Source organism: Myripristis murdjan, chromosome 13 (genome assembly GCF_902150065.1).
Source record: "Myripristis murdjan chromosome 13, fMyrMur1.1, whole genome shotgun sequence".
NCBI lineage: Eukaryota > Metazoa > Chordata > Actinopteri > Holocentriformes > Holocentridae > Myripristis > Myripristis murdjan.
Window position 1 is genome coordinate 29,485,748 of NC_043992.1, and position 19,977 is coordinate 29,505,724.

Sequence of the window (19,977 nt, forward strand, 5' to 3'; positions counted from 1 at the left end):
CTGGTGCACTGTTTTTGTGGTAATTTCCAATCAAAAGAATGTAGTTTGGACATAGAGAAATTCTTGGAAGCAAATTATATCTAAAATGTTATTTATAAAAAGTGACTCAGTAAATTTGGGCTCTGAGTAAATTTTAAATGAGCCGCTTTTAATTTTACAGATTTTTTTTTTCAGTAGCACTTCTACTTTTTAAGTAAACTATCAGTAAAGTAACAGTACTCCCACATGAGCAGAAATTTCTGGTCCTCTTTCCACCGCTAAATACTAAGGGGACAATTTGCAGGTGGAAAAACACAGTTCTTCATTCTATTAGGCACAACTCTATTTTACAGAAATGTTTCTCCAACTTTTGTCTGTCCTCACAGAAACTGAACCAGTTCCAACCATCTAACTCTGGGGATGAACACAAAACAAGTAGCCACTGTTTAAGGGCACTGGCAAACCTGCATTTCCCTCAAAATCAACAAGCACAGGGCTCCAGGGACAATTAAAGATCTCCTTTAGGTGGTCCTCATCTTCGAATGAGTAATACAGTTAATAAACATTTAAAAAAAAAAAAAAAAAGTTATGCACAGACATTTTAAATCACACTGATGTTTTACTATAAACATGAGTGCTCAAAATTTAATATTTACCAACATGGAACCCTCTTTGTTTCAGAATTTACAGCACCCAAAATAAAAGCAAGAGAGACACTGTAATTCTTCCATACACACCTGACTCTCAGTATCTGGCTTGGATCGTAAACGCGAAACAATTTGAAAACCTTAAATTCAGCAGGGGAAAATAAAAAGACTTTCAAATTAGCTATTGCTAGACAGTTTGACATCGGTATTATTAACATGACAAGCTGAGATTCTGTACAGTTTCAGGACATACAAAAGAAAGATTCAGTGAAAAAAAAAATCAAGTCATTGACAATATTAATATATTTATATTAATACCAACAAGGCCGTTATCTTTTTTTCTGTTGAAGTTTGGAACATCAACCATTTGTTTAAAACTGAGGGTAGTAGTCACTGTGTTGTGGGTAGCGTTTAGACAGGGTCATCCATCTTGGCTCCATTTACCACCTCTCTTCTAGGCCTCCACTGTGGCTCAGGAACTTTCCAGTTTCCTCTGGCACTACTCACCAGTTTCCAGGCAACCCAAAACACGTTGCTCACATGGAATGAAAAGAAAAAAAATCACAAGGAATCTACAGACAGAACAAAAGTTGCACTTGGCCTCTTTTTTCCCTGTATTATTAAAAAAAAAAAATGATATGTAGTAGAACTGCAACCCGTCCCCCACCCAACTTCTACTCCAAAACATTGTTACCCTCTCAAAATCATATAGAATACAGTACATCACATTTTGTTTTACTTCACTTGAACTGCAAAACGAGAGGGTGGGGATGGATGGGGAACAGAATTATGAATTTATGAAGTCTACACTGAATATGATTCGCTGTGGATCCCCACACAGAAATCAGAGGGAGAGTTGAACTGATTTTTTTTTTCTTTTTTTGTAGCGGTGTCCATGACAGCTAAACAATGACTCCCCTCCCTGGCAAACGGACGTTTGACCCTGCCTGGATTCCACAAGTCCTCTTTGCCCCAGGAGTGAGGGCAAGGGAGGCAGATAGGTGCATGGCCTGTCTTAATCGTTCTTCTTCTCCCCCTCTGGTTTGTCTGTGATGGCTGCAGCCGCGGCGGGAGCAGTCTCTCCCTCTGCCGTGTTGTCCTTGGCATGGTCTACACCACTGGTACCAAACTCGTTGACCCGGTTGGGGTCGACCCGATAGATCCAGCGCTGGTATAGGTAGATGAAGAATACCACATCTGCAGGAGAGGAAACAGAGGTTATTTCAGTGAGAACATGCAAGAAGTTTAAATCACTTCAGCTCATCTGGCACCCTGCTTGTTTATAGTGGTTAAACTCTACAGGCGGTGGCTGGGTTCTAATACTCCTTGACCTCAAAATCATATAGAATACAGTACATCACAATTTGTGACCACAGGAAATGTAATCCCTCACTTATATTTCAGGGGATCAAATAAAAACAACTCATGCCTTGCTAATCATGTTGGGAATCCCATGAATTCTCTAAAGTCTTTCAGCCCTTGCAGTGGTTTCCATTATCACCACCATCCTACTCACCAGATCAGTGGAGATATATGCAAGTAGAAACTTGTATTCATTCTATTTTGTAAAGAGTAAAAATATAAAATGGAGCCTGAGAAAATTTACACTGGAGCTGGCACACTGAAATAATGGCATTGCTAACCTATGAAAAAACTAGGTTGTCAAACAGACTTTACACAGATGACCTAAAACAGAATAAAATGTCATCTGCTGTTTGAAACTAAATATTTTTCCTGTATTCCTTCTACACCCACGACCACACGGGGACACAGACTTCAAACACTGCTGTGAAGTTTGCGGACGACACAGCAGTGGTGGGGTTGATCTCCCATGGCAACGAGATAGCCTACAGGGAGGAGGTGACCACCCTGGAATAGTGGTGCCAGGACAACCATGCCAGGTCATTGTGTACTGAAGGAGGACAATTTCAAATACCTGGGGGTAAACATTCACAAGGATCTGGCATGGGCTAATCCCACTGCCATTGTAGCTAAAAAGGCCCAGCAGCGTCTGTGCAGCTTCAGACACCTAAAGAAATTTGGCCTGACGATCCAAATCCTCAAGGACTTCTACTAGTAACCGGTGGAAGTCCCTGGTAGTACAATCTAGCCCATCTAACTGTCCTCAATACACATATTGAGTGTATATATTTTTGCCTTGATTGTATATTATTTTTTCTTTTACCTTTAAGGTATATATTTAAATATTTTCATACATGTCTTTTTATTTACATTTATTTAATGTTCTTTTTTTTTGCCTTTCTTTTGCAATGAAACCTCCTGGCCAAAGCATTTGATACAATTGTACTTGTATAACTGGAGTGACAATAAAATATCTTGAATCTATATTACATACATACATGCTGAACCATTTACAGCCCAGCCACATTATGAACCAACTATAGCAAAACACTGCATATCTGAACTCATCATGTGGCTGAACAGACTCAAAATAGCTACACCTGGGTGTTAATAGGTGATAATAGGTGAGACTCCTATTTGATATGTTGGGCAGCCAATAAGTTCCTCCTATTCTGTGACTAAAGGTACATGCAGACAGGAACACTGAGCGTATATATTTTTGCCTTGATTGTATATTATTTTTTGCTTTGCCTTAAAAAGGTATATATTTAAATAATTTCATAAAACATAAAACTTACATAAACACAGGTCGTAGGAAAAACTGAGAACTACTGAATGAAAGAAGACGTACCATCTCTGAGGCATCCTATCCTGTACATCATGGGCATCTTGATGACGAAGGCAAACAGGTCATCAATAAAGGTATTGAGCGCCTTGTAGGTGAGCATCCTCCACGGGAGGTGGGCCACAGACTTCATTTTGTAGTTGATGAATAGCTGTGGCGTCATTGTTATGAAACCTAAAACAAAAAGACAGGTAAAATCAGGCACCAGTTAGTTAAAATTAAAAATATCACACCAGAGGCAGTCAATCAGACAGAGGGCAACACGACTTAAAGCTACTCACTAATGTCTATTCATGAACAGCACATCAACAGAGGGTATTGGGGATTGGATACGTAACCATGTTGCAAGCATCACAAGTTTCCAGTGCACATCCACTCAGACAGAGTAATTAAGGCAGACCATATTGTTAAGGCTCAGCTATGGCCTATACCAACAGGAGCACAGCCTATTTGGACAGGGGGTGTCAACACATAACAAAAAGTGTGGGTATACTGACATTATTATCTATACAAACAGATGTCTGTTAGAATATGGCTCATGTGGGCTTGGTGTTTACTTCAATATACAAGTGTAAGAATCATCATGCGTTACGTCTTTTGCTTTAATTTTAAAAAAAAATATTAAAAAAAAAAATATTATGCTCTTTGTTTTTGAAATGTTTTTCACTGCATCTCAATGACAAATAGTGATGCCAATCAGTGGCTAACACTAATTTACAGTGTTTTGAAACATAGTACACTAATGTGTTTATTGTAGCTTTATAGATGAAGTCATACGATGACAAACGATGCAGTAGGATGGAGTAAGGTGAGGTTACTGTTTGACTTATCACTTCCCTCTTTTTTTCCATCTCATTATGTTTATCTTTAATTATCTTGACCAGAGGGCAGCCTGGTATGAGGGACGAAAAATGACAAAACAATAAATAAATGAATAAATAAATAAATACGCATATAAATATATAAATGCATAAATAATTAAATTAATAAATATTTCTACATTTATTTATTTATTTATTTTTGTTTTTATTCATGCATTTATTTATTTATTTGTGTATTTATACATTTATGCATGTATTTATTTATTTATTTTTACATTTATTTATTTATTTATTTATTTATTTCTACATTTATTTATTTATATATTTATTTTTACATTTATTTATTTATACTTTTATTTATTTCTACATTTATTCATTTATTTATTCCTTCTTTTATTTCTACATTTATTTATTTATTTCTACATTTATTTATTTATTTCTACATTTATTTATTTATTCCTACATTTATTTCTGTATTTCTACATTTCCACATTTATTTATTTCTGTATTTCTGTGTCGTATGTTAATAAGGTGGGCGGTTCTTACATTAGTCTTAAGCACGATTGGTTTGTGGGTGTGATCCTATCCACTGCTGCTGCCTGGACTGGCAGTAGCAGTGGATAGCAGTGGACTAGCTAGCCCGTCAACACCGGGAGATTTTTGGGGGGGCTAGCGGGGCTCCAACCGGAGGGAGGGAGGGGTTGTAGTGGAGCGCCGACCGGGCGAGCGCCGACCGGGCGACCGGGGGGCGCTCCACTACAACCCCTCCCTCCCTCCGGTTGGAGCCCCGCTGTAGTGGAGCGCCGACCGTGTGTGTGGGTGTGTGTGTGTTTCTTCGACTTTCGACGGGTCGATGTTTACATTAATGCCCTACTAGCTACTGTGTAAAACGCAATGGAAAGTGTTTTGAGAGCCATCGTCAGTGATTTAAGGTCACTGGCGAATGATGTGGTAAATCATGCACCCACCGACTACTTCCAGTAGTCCGACTACACACACGGTCGGCGCTCCACTACAGCCCCCCCCCCCCGATCGCCCGGTCGGCGCTCCACTACAACCCCTCCCTCCCTCCGGTTGGAGCCCCGCTAGCCCCCCCAAAAATCTCCCGGTGTTGACGGACTAGCTAGTCCACTGCTATCCACTGCTACTGCCAGTCCAGGCAGCAGCAGTGGATAGGATCACACCCACAAACCAATCGTGCTTAAGACTAATGTAAGAACCGCCCACCTTATTAACATACGACACAGAAATACAGAAATAAATAAATGTGGAAATGTAGAAATACAGAAATAAATGTAGGAATAAATAAATAAATGTAGAAATAAATAAATAAATGTAGAAATAAATAAATAAATGTAGAAATAAAAGAAGGAATAAATAAATGAATAAATGTAGAAATAAATAAAAGTATAAATAAATAAATGTAAAAATAAATATATAAATAAATAAATGAATAAATAAATGTAGAAATAAATAAATAAATAAATAAATAAATGTAAAAATAAATAAATAAATACATGCATAAATGTATAAATACACAAATAAATAAATAAATGCATGAATAAAAACAAAAATAAATAAATAAATAAATGTAGAAATATTTATTAATTTAATTATTTATGCATTTATATATTTATATGCGTATTTATTTATTCATTTATTTATTGTTTTGTCATTTTTCGTCCCTCATAGCCTGGAGGGGATCATGCGTTTAGTTGTATGGATCTGTACACAGCTAATCTCACATACTACTGGGCCTATCAGCCTGATTTTTTTGTGCACATTAATGACTGTATATGTAAGGATGTCTCATGCTTGTGGCGATTCAAAACCTATGAAAAAAAGTGCTTTATACCGCAACTGAATGCTAACTCTTCAGCTGGCTTTTACCTCTGTATCTCACCTTCTCCGTACAAGGACTTCAGCCCAAAAAAAACACCCCTTTTTTGCCTACCAGGAGAAGGGAAAATACAAAGCCACTGCCTTTGATCTCTCCTCTCATGAGTTAGCACTCAATAGTGATATAAGACACGGTTTTCAAAGGTTCTGAATCATCGCAACCATGAGAGGTCCTTGACATGCAGTCATAACTGTGCACAAAAAATATTAGGCTGATAGGCCCAGAAGCACATAAGATTAGCTGCCGACAGATACTAACACACTCAGACAGTTAATGTTGGCATTTTCACTTAGAAAGTGACACTTCACATTGCTGGTCTTTTTGGAATTATTCCTGTCCAGATTTACACACCAAGATGAGACAACAGGCCTGGCGGAGATCTGCACTCTAAGTGCACTTGTCTAGTTTTGCTGTAAAAACATGTTGTACCAGGGTCCCAATTATGTGATGTAGAGCTGTGTAATGGAAATAAGGCCAACACCTGACAAGCAGTAAAAATAACTGCACTCACAAAAAAGGGACACATAAAATAAGTGGCAGAAAGATTGACTTACCAAAGGTTAACAAGAAGCCGTAGAGCATACTGAGTACCCATGAGTACCAGCCTTTGTGCTCTACATACAATAAACTGTAGACTGCATAACAGCCAAACAGAGGGTAGAGAATCCATGACAGGTACTTGAAGGCCATCTGAAGATGGGACAGAGAAGAGGGAAGAATTATCACTAACGATTTTGTTAAAAACTGAAGAAAATGAAGAAATGTCTTTTTGTTTGCCCTCATTCACAAGATGGAAAAAGTGTTGCTTCTGGAACTGACAGGGAGTCATTTTCTTGCTCAAAGACACTGAAGTACTTTTATGTGGGCATCTTTTCTCAGACATTTTCACTACCCAACCAGAAGTTATCCTCCTAATCACCTGGCTGCATTTGCTTTTTTGTGTGCTATGATCACTGACATTTCACAGAGGAGCTTTAAAGATGTCTGGAGATGTAAATTCTAAATGTAAACCCTTTAAAGTGCAGCTCTGACAGCAAAAGATAGTGTTAAGAGTTTTGCAGCCGGGTACTGGTATGACTTACATCATCGTAGATTTTGGTCGAGGACTCAACATATGTAGATTTGTCTGTGAATACCAATCGTGGGAATATCCCGGCAATTTTGTTCTCTCTGTTCAACTGGGGAAAGACAGAAACGAGGTTACTGGAGTGTACGGTTTAAAGTGTCACAGGATGTGCAGGATACAAATAAAAGAGAGGAACTGGAAATGTATAAAAAGGGAAGTAAGGGAAATTTAGCTGTTAGAAAAATGTATGACAGGCATAATTAATAAATGCAATCATGACACTAAAACAGGAGTTCAATGTGTCCCCTGAGTAAGTGTTCAACTACAGAGGAAGGAGATACTCTGTGAAATTAGCTGGTGGAATGTTTGGTTGAAATAAGTACATTTATGGTCATCGATGGCACGGGACAAGACACCGCCGGCTTAACCGGGCACATACGTGCTTGAAATAGTTCAGATTTGTTGACTTACTCTGACGTCCATGACCTTGGTGATTTTCCACAAGTCAATGAGAAGGCCGATGAAGACGCTGACCTGCACCACAAAGTTGGTCTCATTATCCAGGATGTACAACAGCACCACGAGTGACTGGAACACCCCAAAGATGATGGAGCGCACAGACAAGCCTTCCAGAGACTGTCGGCTGTTCCAAAACTGAATATCTGAAAGAGAAGAAAGCAGGAATCAGGCAAAGGAAGTGAAACCACTACAATCAAATTGTCTGGGGGAAAAAAAGGGACCTTAATAAAGACTAAGACTTGAAAACATACCATTCTTGAAGGCGAGGAATTCAAAGATGCTGTGCACAATGGAGACAACAATGGTTAGTCCCAAGAGGTATGGGTTGGTTTCCAGAAGGGCCACCTTCAGAAAGAGAGACAACACCATGGATCTCAACTTTTAGCTAGGATCTTCAAGTCAGTATGTTTCATTTAACTCGGACAGACAGTCAACGACCACTGGACAATTACCCACAAAGAAATTTACGATTACAATTTAAGTACCATTTCCATGTCATTATAAAAAGATACATATAAGAGCCATGATTATTTCAATGATCATGGAATGGGCCAAGAAACAACCGTGGATCCTAAAACCAAAAATACCTCATCACATGATGTGGTCATCTATACGAGGCTGTCTACAGGTAATACATTTATTTATTATTATTATTATTATTATTATTATTATTATTTATTATCACAGAGTGATAAATGTAATGCTTTTTTAGATCTATTCAAGATACATTTTATCAAAATTTAAGACAGATTTTTGGAAAAAATCTGCCTTTTCTTATTCAAATGAGCATTGCAAGCAAGTATTATACATTCAGTCTTGCACTGAGGTCAGTTTTAGGTAGGACTATAGTCTGTTAATGACTACATGACTCCTTTTACTTAGATAGCAAGCAGCTGTTGGAATTAATCTAACCAGGCCTTTTTCTAAAAACAAACAAAGAACTTGGGACAGGTAAGTCCAAGATTCTTGTGGATCTTTCTCTATAGAAGTGAATAAACTGTTTTCTTGTGTGAGAATGAATGAAAAGTGGGTTTACATTAATCTACAACCAGCATTTTCCCAACAGGCTCAGAGTAGAATGCCATTTTAAGAAAGTATTAGGTTCAGCTGTAGTTTTCTAATATCAGAAATGTTGAATTTCAAGCAGTAGAGGTGGATTCATTTTGACAAAAAAATTAAAAGCTAGATAGATGAAATTTTAAACAGTTTGTCTTAATTAAGATGTCATAAAATCGAATTTAAGACTGTTTAATTATTTTGAAGGCCTAATGTGTGAATTTAAGACCTTTTAAAGACCTGCAGACAACCTGTATAAAACAGTTTCTTGTTGCTGCTTCTGTGACTCCATGACTTCTTACCTTGACAGTGTCTTGGTCTTCATCGGACTGCTCGTAGGTGTCCTCAGGTAGGAAATTCCATGGTGAGCGAGCGTTCTGGGCGGCGTACAGCTGCCAGCGCCACAAAGACAGCGGGCAGTAGGTGAGGCGCAGTGGCAGGTACTGCAGAGTCTCGTTGATGGGGTAATAGTCCTTCTGAAGGTTCCAGTAGTCGTTGAAGTACACAATGGGGTAATAATCACCGCTCACTGCATCAAACTTAACATCTAGAGGTGGACAGGGTATAAATGTGTAAACAGGAGGACAACACTGTGGAGTTATAATGTGGCTAAATAAAACCAGTAACAAAATGTGCTCTCACTTAACTCCACTGTGAAAAATATGAAACAGAATTAAAATGGGACATTAAATAGCTAATTAGCCAAAATCCTCCATAAAAGATTTCCACGGCTTAGCTCACAAATGGAGAAAACTACGTGGGAAGAACATACGCTGGTCTAGTGGAGGAGGAACCGAGCCTTTCACCCAGGCTGTGTGGTCATCCACCATGTTGATGGTGAGGTTGGGGTGCCAATGAGAGATGATCTCCACTGGACCGTGGCTTTCTGCCCGCTGCATGCAGAGACATTTGATTAGACACCTCAGCAGAGTACTGCAACAATGTTTGAGACAAGCTATGCTTCAGATTTGAGATACGATTTGAAGCGATCCAGAAATGATGTAATCAACTGATGACCCAGCTGATGCAACAGCTGCTGTGCCTGCCAAGTACTAAGAGTCAGATCCTAAAGAGACAGCTTCCTGACTCCTAAATATAGCTTGGGGGCAGAACCAACGTAATTGAGTCGAAATGCAGAAGAGGGCACTCCATGACGGCATTTTTTTTTTTAAATTGTGATGCAAATCTATAGCTCATTACCGGTGTTTCCAGTAGATGCAGGGACATTTTGCTAATGCAAGTCAGATTCACACCTGGAACCTTTCTATGATTAGTTCCAGAGGGTGTTTCAATTCATGACAGATTTTGGATGTAAATGTCATGATATATGGAAAACTGTAATGGCTATTTAGCCTGAGCAGTAAAAATCACATGATACATTTTCAAACAGTGAATGGTTACTGAAACTAAATTAAATGCAACACTGTTCATTATGAATGTTTGATAGCACAACAAGGATTGTGGATAGTGGAGAGTGCTCCACTTGCAAATCAAAAACCACTCAGTTGCTTTCAAAAATTAAGAGTTAAGGAGGTGATTCTGTTTGATTATAACAATCACCAGTTCCAGAATCCAAACGTTAAATATCATAGCTCAAAATTGGCACATAACAAATCTGTACTGCACTGGGAGATACTTCAAATGCTGTCATGAAGTTATCTACATTTTGACTAAAGCCAGAGTGCATTACGGCCATGTATTCCTTTAATGTACACCCTGCACAAAATGGCCAACCTTGATCATCTCGGGATCGGCTTCTGTCTCTCCTGTCAGGAGATTCTTGGTCTTCAGAAACTTTCTGCGCTTGTATTTATTCAGCACTGAAAGAATTAACCAGAAATGCATAGGCAAAGATTAACATACAAATTATTTCATTTTATCCACCTAGTTACAGGTTTGCAATTCATGCCATGAGTGCAAGCACTTACTTCGTGATGCATGAACTGTTGCCAGTCTGCGATACTGCCCCTTGCGTTTAGGGTCTGGGTGGAATCCACTTTTAGTGAAATAGACATGTATGTAAAGGGAGCCATTCTGCTGCACCTTCTGCAAGTACACACCAAACAGTTGAAAAGATGTATGAGATTCAGATAAGTTCAGCAGTTCACCCAAATCTCTTCCTGAAATTTTTAACTATCTTGTCCCTCCTGCCCCCTCATGACATCCAACCCCATTTCTCTGAGTGACTCAATAACCAGCTGCTGTCTTCCACTGTCACGTCTCTCTCTCCCTGATCCCCCACAGTGCCACTTCCTTCTCCTTTTACTTGTACTGCATTGCTCAACTTCAACAACCCGTCCATCTTCACCTCTGGGATGGCCATGTCCTTGTAGTGCTCATAGCAGCCATCCCCGTTGTCCCCCATGGTCCAGTCTCCGTAGACGAGGTCCCTGTGGAACCAGAACAGGGCCTCCGTGTTGTTGAAGTCAGAGAACACCTCCTCCTGGGAGACATACACATACAGGTCCTGGAAGCACAGTGACACAACAGAGGTGTTTATGACATTATAGGCTTAGGGGAGAGCAAGCACAGCAAGAGAGAGAGAGAGAGAGAGCAAGCAAGACATTGTGTTGCTGTTCAAATATTTACAGGGCTCACTGTATATAGGCATGTTTAAATATGATGTGTTTGCTACTATGCTCGCTACTATGATGTGTTTGATTTGGCATAAAAGGACATTTTTAAACTTGCTTTTACAGCACAGGAGAAAAAGTGCTGCCACAAACTTCCCCCAGGAGTTGACTGTCTGAGTGCCTCTGTGATGAATCGTACAGGTGATTTCCTCACCTGTATGATTCATCACAGAGTCTCTCTTAAAATTCATCCATGACTTTGCAGCAAGCACATTTTTTACCACCAATATTTTCATACCCCCTTGACCAAAAAATCTAGTGATTCATCAAAGCAATGGAAATATAAAACAATCAATAATCGCCCTGTGACCTTATGATTTATTTGACAAGGACAAGACATTATTGTCTATGCATTTTGCATCTGACATAACTTTGGTCATCAGACACAAAACCATAAAACAGCATTTAGTTTGTGGTTACTGGATAAAAATAAAATCTCCACAATCTGAGAAACACAGGCTTCAGTGTGCCAAAAATGGAGAAAAATCAAGTCAGGTTGCTTTAATTTCTGGCCTGTTAAACAGGGCTTTACGTCTTAGACATTAATCTTGAGTAATGTCTCCAATACTCAGTTTTAGCTCAGTATCAGTATCAAGTGCATCTCTTCAATTAAATTTAAAAACAGACTCAGTGTAATTCAAACAGCTGGCGATGTAGACACTGCATTGGTTATCATAAAACAGGAGACTGGTCTGTGTCCTAAGACAGTCTGCTTCAGTACCATGAGGGTGTCCTTGGGGAAGAGGTTCCTGCTGGGCACCCTTGGTGCTCCTGCTGGGGTGTTGGGGTCAGGCGTGGATGGCCCTCTACGAAACCAACTACTGATTGCCCAGATTATGAAGATTCTGGAGGAACAAGAACATGCAGATTAGAAGAAAAGGAAAAATGGAAGTCAAGAAAGAAAGAGATATCAGAGCAAAATGGTACAAGTTAGATTAATGTTGAAATTCTTGCAGCAGTTTGCCAAAAAGTGGGTAACACAAAAAAACTGGTGAGACAAAGTGTTTCGCTTTAGTTTCTTATCTCTTGAGATCTGACGGGCTGCTACAGCAGAGTTAAACCAACAGCAGGCTAATCTGATTAAGCTGTATCCAGTTAGGCTACATTCAGACTCTGTGAGGAGACTTCAGTCTATGATAAAGCAGCAGTAGGTCAAGCAGACATACTTTAGGGCAAAGTGGAATGCGGAGGACACTGTGCCATGCTAAGAAAATATTGCGAAACATTTGCAGAGATATCAGAAACAGGCACATTCTTTCAGTCTCAACTTCTGTGTTTGTGGCTTTTCTGATTTTGTTCACTGTTCAGATTTATTACTTCTTGGTTTGGTATGGGTTCGGCTTAGGTAGAGCCATACAACAGTAAAAGTAAACAATCTAATGCATTTTTTTTTGGGCTGTTTTGACAAGTGCGACAAAATCTGTCATTTAAAATTTTTTAATCAATGAGTCTTTCTTCAGGGTCCCATTCAGCCATTCAGCACTTCCTTTTCCTTTTGTAAACAATGTTAATTTGATTTGTTGGCTACATATCCTGTGCCTTACCAAATGAGTTTGTTCAAAACGACCATCATGTCAAGACCATGTCACACTGTTTTGACTTTAGTTACCAGCCCCCTGATGGATTCAACATCACGATGGAGAATGCTGCAACATTGCAATATTCTTCCTCACTCATTCTCTTAAACCTTTAATGGGACCAAACTAAGCAACTGCATCCCTCTGGGCACCAATTAAATCACCCTTAACTGTCAAGATGATAATTAAGGGTGAGATAACCATGGTCATGTAATAAGAAATAAAGGGGTGACAGCTAGTGTTTTCAATTGGTTTAAATGCTATATTAACTGAGACATGTTTTTGAATAAGTGTTATTCTTCATGAATTGTTTAATATGTAGCTGATTTTCATGTCAACCCAGAACAGCAAAAGATCCAGGTCTATGAACATTTTTCAACAAACTTTTTCCTAATGTTCAATCGGCTGTTCACACTTTTGTTGTGTATCCACATGTTGTGTAGACTTGGATGTGCTGTGCTCTGGTGTGCTAATACAATATATTTTTATCCTCAGCACAAACACTAATTGGAGCTAAAAGCTAGAAAAGTCCCAGTGCTGTATTTTCAGGCTCTAATTAACAGTTCCATTTTTTATTCCCCTTGTGTCAACATTATTAATGTTTTTTGTTTACCATATTTCAACAAATCAAACTGACAAGCTTAAATGTTTTTTGTCCTGTTCTCAACCAACCAGAACAACCGAGAACAGCTAAGGGCAAGCCAAATCTCTTAAATATATTTATTAGAGAGGCAAGATAATTAGGTACCAACTGTCAAAGCATAGTAGTCAATACACTATCCTGTCTGGCATCTGAAACAAGGTCACATGATTGCATAGTGCATTAGTTTCCATTTCATAATTCAACAGATCAATACATGCATCCACTTAACCAAAAACTGAGTAAGAAATACTAAAATAAAACAAAAGACTACTGGACATTAAAACCTACACTGCTCTCTCACTTCTCGTGCTACATCTCAGTTTGGCAATCATAAATATACCAGCTTCCTGAAGGAGACATGATCAGTGTACATGTGATGGATGTCTCTCTTTTCTTTCTTTCTTTTTTTTTGGTTAAACATGACCCAGGTTTGCCCCTGCGCCCATTCCAGGATCAGTCCAGTCTCGTTATGGAAAAAAAAAAATCATCAGATCATGCAGTTTAAAAAAACAGCTCTTCATATGAAATTTTTGTCATGATATACAAAATCATGGTGTGTCAGTTAGTTGGTTTATATTTTGGACAGACTAATTGACGACAGAAAGCTTCACTGCACATTATACATTCATCCATTTTGATGGCAAAATCCAGCCATTAAAGGCAGGACTGGGTACTAATTATTGTTTTTATTTAATACAGACAAAATCACATTAGTGCTCCCAACTACAAAATATGTTACAACATTCTGTGTCAAAGTTAAGGACAGTTAATATGAACATTGCTGTTCAGCCAAAAATGATACCTGTCCTTTAACTAAAGTGATGGCTGATTGGCTGTCTAGGTAATTACTCACTACAGCAAAAAACAACAAACTTGCCCGGGTGTGTCTATGCCTCCTTTTCTTTGCTAGTACACAATGTACTATAGCAGAAATAGAGTGCTAAAATGGCACACTTCAAGTGAAAATAATAAAAATGATGGTAGTCAAAAAATGTTTCATCCTATACTTATCAAGGGATTAGTGTTGGAATTTGGAAATTAGCTTTGGCTATAAAAAAACATGTACCATAATATGACTTTGTGACAATAACTAGCCCTAGCAGGAGGGGCCACAACTAAATCAAGATCAAGGAAATATGTCTATGAGCATTACTAGCATATTATTTTTGGGAATATTACACAGACATTTGGTTTAGTTTGTTTAACCGTTTCAAATTTGCATGAGCTCAATAATAACATAGCAGCCCTACCTACTAAGCTACACCTTTGGTGAAAAACTAGCATACCCTTCAGCACATAACAGGATTTTTGGATCTGCAAAGCATAAATGGTTTTTATAGCGTGTTAGTAGGTGTGATATGTTACGCCACATGTCAAGAGAGGCAGGCAGATTTAAAGACAAAAGAAAAGGCACCTGAAGAGGACTCCTTTAATGACCTGCCATGCATTAGGTGCTTGTTGCTGCTGCTGCTGCTGCTGCTGAGGGTCCTGTGCATTTCCAGCCGTCTGCACGGCTTGGCCATCTGTTGTTGCAGCAGTTCCATTGCTGCTTACCTGCACACACCAAACACAACGGTTCAATATATAGCCAGTTGCAACAGTAGTGACTTCAGTAGCCCTGACAAAATGTAATGAAACATGACATGAAGAGAGAACAACAGGATGCCGCATCATGAGGAGTCTGGACCAACAAGGCATGACCACTGCACTTCAGTGAAATCTTAAAGCAATAAGAGACATTAAGATAAGTCACAACTATGGTGGGCTGAACCACCACCAATTGCAAGGAGCATACACCTAAATAGATTAAAGTGGACATAAATGGCTGTGCAGAGAGGCCAAAGAGCATGAGATAGCAGTTTTAGGGTCTCTTTATTCTGATTAAGGCCAATTTTACTTTAAGGCAGACAATACTACCCAAAATAATTGTTTCAAAACTGATTGACCAGATAGATTAAGAGCATAATCTCTTGACCTAATAAAGATTTTGTGGCATGTCTTAAATAGGTCCGGTTCAATGTCCTAATCCTGAAAAGTCACAAGAAAGTCAGCATATAAGTTTGCTACTACATATCAAATCATTCCCATTTTGTATTATTTCATTTATTTGCTCTTTGATGGTGTCACTGCACACTTCCAGGACTCGGCACGTCCATGAAAAAGCCTCCCACCCCCACCCCCCAGCAGGGCCGCATTCTATCCAAGTGACACAATGGACAAGCACATGCCAAGTCATGAGACTCATTCGCTATCTAAACATCCAATCTCCCCCCTGTCACCAACACAAACGAGACCAATGGTTTGCCTCTGGACACAAACAGCGCTCGAGTCTGAAAAAAAAAACATCAGTTTTTATTAGGGTGACAAACAGGCCTCGGGGTGAGTAAATTCATATAGTGAACAGTGGTTTGGGATTAAACACTGGCACAGCACAACTATAAACAGTTTATTTTGAGCCTATAAAGTGACACAAAATGAGATTTTTTTTTTTTAACCACATGCGCCCATGTCCTGGAGCTCTATTATCAGAGTCCTCTATCTCCTGGAGAGATCGTTGTAAAAACCATTACACATACAGGTACACTCAACAACAGAGAGAGGTTATCTGCTTGAGCAAAAGGTAATAATTTACAATTTACTAAGTTAGGATTAACAATTAACCTCCTATTCAGGTTGCAGAGGAAATGCTTGGCACAATGCATCCTTAAGGCTGAATTACGCTTCAGCGTTAGAAGAGCGTGTGTGTGTGTGTGTGTGTGGCCACAAAAGGACACAAAGGACTGATGTGTCAATCTTTCACAGACAGATTACTCTTGCAGTGTTGTTCATTACAGGTGATGGTTGAGAACAGTAACTAACACAGGCGGAGCAAAGTGGTCCTCTGGAGAGAAATGATGGCAGCTGATTTTAAATATGTGATAATCTATCACAGAAAATAAAGTCTGTGCACAATACTGATACTAATTTGTTCACAGTAGTGATGTTTCTTTCACACTCACAATCAAGAGGTCATGGTAAAACAAGTAAATTCGAGATGCAGCGGGTAGAGACACAGCAAATATCTGCTCAGTCATGTGTGTGTGGGGGGTTCCTGGGGCTCAATATTGTTATGCCTGTGCTCAACAAAGAACTGAAGTGGACAGGAGTAATGAAAAGGAAAGCAGACAACTATTGTTGCGGCTGGCTTGTAGCCACTTGGTGTTTCCTCTAGATTAATCCCGCAGCATTTCCACTGGATTGATTCAGCAGCAGTGGACGTCCACAGCAAAAAATTAGCCCCAGATGAATAGGAGTGTAATACCACATACACAACACCCCCTACAAAGCTCTCACCTGTGATATCTGGACCTTTAAGGTGACTGAAAGCTATCTAACTGTGAGTGTTCATTATATTTTGAACTGGGAGAAGAAAAGTGCAGCATTACAAACACATCCACTGTAGGAGAGCCACACAACCCACAAACTTAACTGATGTATTAATGAATATACTGAAAATACTTTCATGTTTGTTTGAAATAGTCTAATAGACTTTTGCTTTTGAAAGAATATTTGTTGATTTCATAGTTATCCTGAATCTCAGAATTATTATTATTATTTTTTTTTTTTTTTTGCTGTTTGATGCTGTCTTTTTTTCTCCCTGATGTACAAAACAAAATGAACCGAAATGGAAATTGTGACCCAAAAAAATGCAATACAACCCGAATTGTGGGTTTATTCAACCATTATACCCCTGCAAATGGAGGAAAATTAAGATTAAGATCACCTCACTCACCCTTCCATCAAAACAAAAACACTTAACAGAGGTGCATTTATCCTTAGGTATCAATTATCACTGAGTAAATCACTGAGTACAACATGCACTGATGGCAAAAAGAAGCTATAAGCATCACTCCTAGAACAATGACAACAGTGAAATGCTGTTTTCCAGTGGCGGCTGGCAGAAACACTGTTGGACCTGCTTGATGTGAACTTTCACTCGGCTGTAAAGATGAGCTCTGAACCGAGCCTTCACGGAGGATCACAAAACTTTCTCATGACATGGTGTTTAAAAAAAAAAAAAAAAAAAAAAAAAACAGGCAGAGCAGTGGGTAAACAGGTTTCAGTGCGCTGGCTGAGAGGACTGGCCTGTTTAGACAAGCCGAGCTGCACTGACTGTTTCAGGCCTTGATAGCTTGACTGACAGTCTCACTGCAGCAGCTAGCTAGCGACCAACAACAGGCAGCAAGAGAAGCGGCATGCTACCATCACACTGCCGCCTGTCACTAAATAGAACAATAGCGCTAAATTAATACAGCCCGGTGTACCTGAGGCTGCCGGGCTAACTAATGTTACCCGAGATTTCTGGACACATCGTGAACAGGAGGAGGGGGTCGTTTTAAAACCAACCGGCATTGACAACGTCACTGGGCTCGTGTTGTGGTCTCTAACACGGCTAACCGTCGGCGGAGCCCCGCTCGGCGTCCTGCCCGCCGGACAGGACGCTCTCCTTCGACCGGGCATGAGACAATCAGACACGGTAACACTGACTCATTCATTTTTACCTCGCCGTTGCTCACGGTGGCTTGAACTGCTTCGCTCTCCTGCGTCGCCATCTTCCTTGTCTCTGTCGCGCACACTGCTGGCTGGGAAATCTCGCTGCTGCACTCCGCGCGAGAGCTCCGCTTTAGCGTCAAAGTGACGTGTGTGTGTGTGTGTGTGTGTGTGTGTGTGTGTGTGTGTGTGTGTGTGTGTGTGTGTGTGTGTGTGTGTGTGTGTGTGTGTGTGTGTGTGTGTGTGTGTGTTGACGAGGGGCGCACAAATATGTTTCTATTGGGATTTGGTGTCTGCCTTCTCAATACGTTATTATAAATTAAGTTAAGGAAGTGACTTTTAAAGTAATTAATCGTTTCTATCCCTGAAAAGTTTTTCTTCAGCGATACAAAAAGGACATTATAGTGGACGGTTCATTTTGTGAACTGGCTCCTGAGGATCTATGTTATCAATTTTGGTCCTGTCCCTCCTCCTGTACTTTTTGGCCAAATTTATGTACTTTTATTTCCCAACATATTGACTTTGGTTTTTCCCTCACATATGAGAATGTATTGTTTGGGTTTTTTTCTTATACTGCTACCAAAACAAAACAATATTACATCATCAACTTGTTACTTGCAAAATATCATATTCACAAATCCAAATTCTCTAATCACAAACCCTCTTTTTTAATTTTGAAAGTGAACTCAAACAATAAATTTCAACAATTAAGTTTTCTCAGAATAAGGCCATCAAAACCATAGATCTATGTATCCAATATAGTATTCTTACACGCTGATGAATTTTTCTGTCTGTAATATGATCCCCTGGCATTGTCTGTTCCTGTTTGTTTTGTATGTTATTTGTAATTAATTGCCTGTTTGAATAAAGAAAGTTTTGAAAAAAAAAAAAATGTTTCTATTGGGATTTTAGTAACAAAATTATTTGTCCAGTATTGCTTCTTGCCCCATTCACCATTCACAAATGTAAATTTACAAACAAAAAACTCAATTCGTTGTATTTTTGAAGGAAATGGAACAACATATGTAAACAATTTCTTCCTAACAAACAGAAAAAGATATGAAGACAATGAATGTATGCAAGATTTTCATACACTACAGTCATACACTCACGTTTGTCTATTTATTTATTATTAATATTATTACTATTGAGATGTTTTGTTTTTGTTGTATTTCTCTTGCTCTATCTTATGTATTAAGTTTATGCTCTGTTTGTAAACAATGTTGTTATCTTTGTTCATGACGTGAAATAAAGATTACATGAAACTAAGTATTTTGCATCAGATATATGCAGTCGAGCCTGTCTTAGAGACTTAAGTTAGGTAGTTGTAGAGTGTCACTGTGAATTCTGTGGATTAGAAAAAAAAAAAAAAAAAAAAATTAATCACCTTTTGCCCTGAGTGTATATGCATATATATGCTGATGTATAGGGTTATTCTTGACACTTTAATAAAAAGGACCTGTCACACTCTGACATGGACAGAGATACTTGGGAAACACCACAGAAAAGAAAAGAAAAGAAAAAAGAAAAGAAGAAAGAAAGCTGCAAAACCATGTAGCCTAATAAAACAAAATGGCATCTAGATTTTTTTAAGCATTTTTTTTGTCTCTCATTACTTACTCTAGTAATTTAAAAAAATGAAATGACCAAAAACCAATTTTTTTGATTCTCAAGGTAGCTCTCGGTAATTATTTTGATAGTTTATTAGTTAGAAAGCAATCATATATTTGTGGATTTGTACATTTGATGCATGGACCCTCATGCATTAGGCTGTTGTTTTCCAATTTGATGTTGAATATGACAGTGTAAGTGAGTGAGGGCAAGGAGGTAAAAAATAAGGAGTGTAACAGTTCTGAACAAAGTAGTCATTCTTACCCATAATTGTGCTAAACCTCATTT

The 19,977-nt window shown here is 38.8% G+C and overlaps 1 protein-coding gene across 1 annotated transcript; it reads right to left on the minus strand.

The window, feature by feature from the left end:
- Window positions 1–171: 171 nt before the first annotated feature.
- On the minus strand, window positions 172–18,217 carry clptm1 (CLPTM1 regulator of GABA type A receptor forward trafficking). Its single transcript, XM_030066654.1, has 14 exons — window positions 18,090–18,217; window positions 14,963–15,102; window positions 12,050–12,173; window positions 11,004–11,162; window positions 10,624–10,741; window positions 10,430–10,515; window positions 9,468–9,588; window positions 8,998–9,242; window positions 7,891–7,984; window positions 7,592–7,782; window positions 7,137–7,232; window positions 6,609–6,744; window positions 3,340–3,507; window positions 172–1,823 (listed from the first exon to the last, which is right to left on the minus strand). Exons 1-14 carry the CDS (start codon window positions 18,138–18,140, stop codon window positions 1,642–1,644), a joined length of 1,911 nt encoding a protein of 636 aa, XP_029922514.1. The 5' UTR covers window positions 18,141–18,217; the 3' UTR covers window positions 172–1,641.
- Between the last annotated feature and the right edge of the window lie 1,760 nt (window positions 18,218–19,977).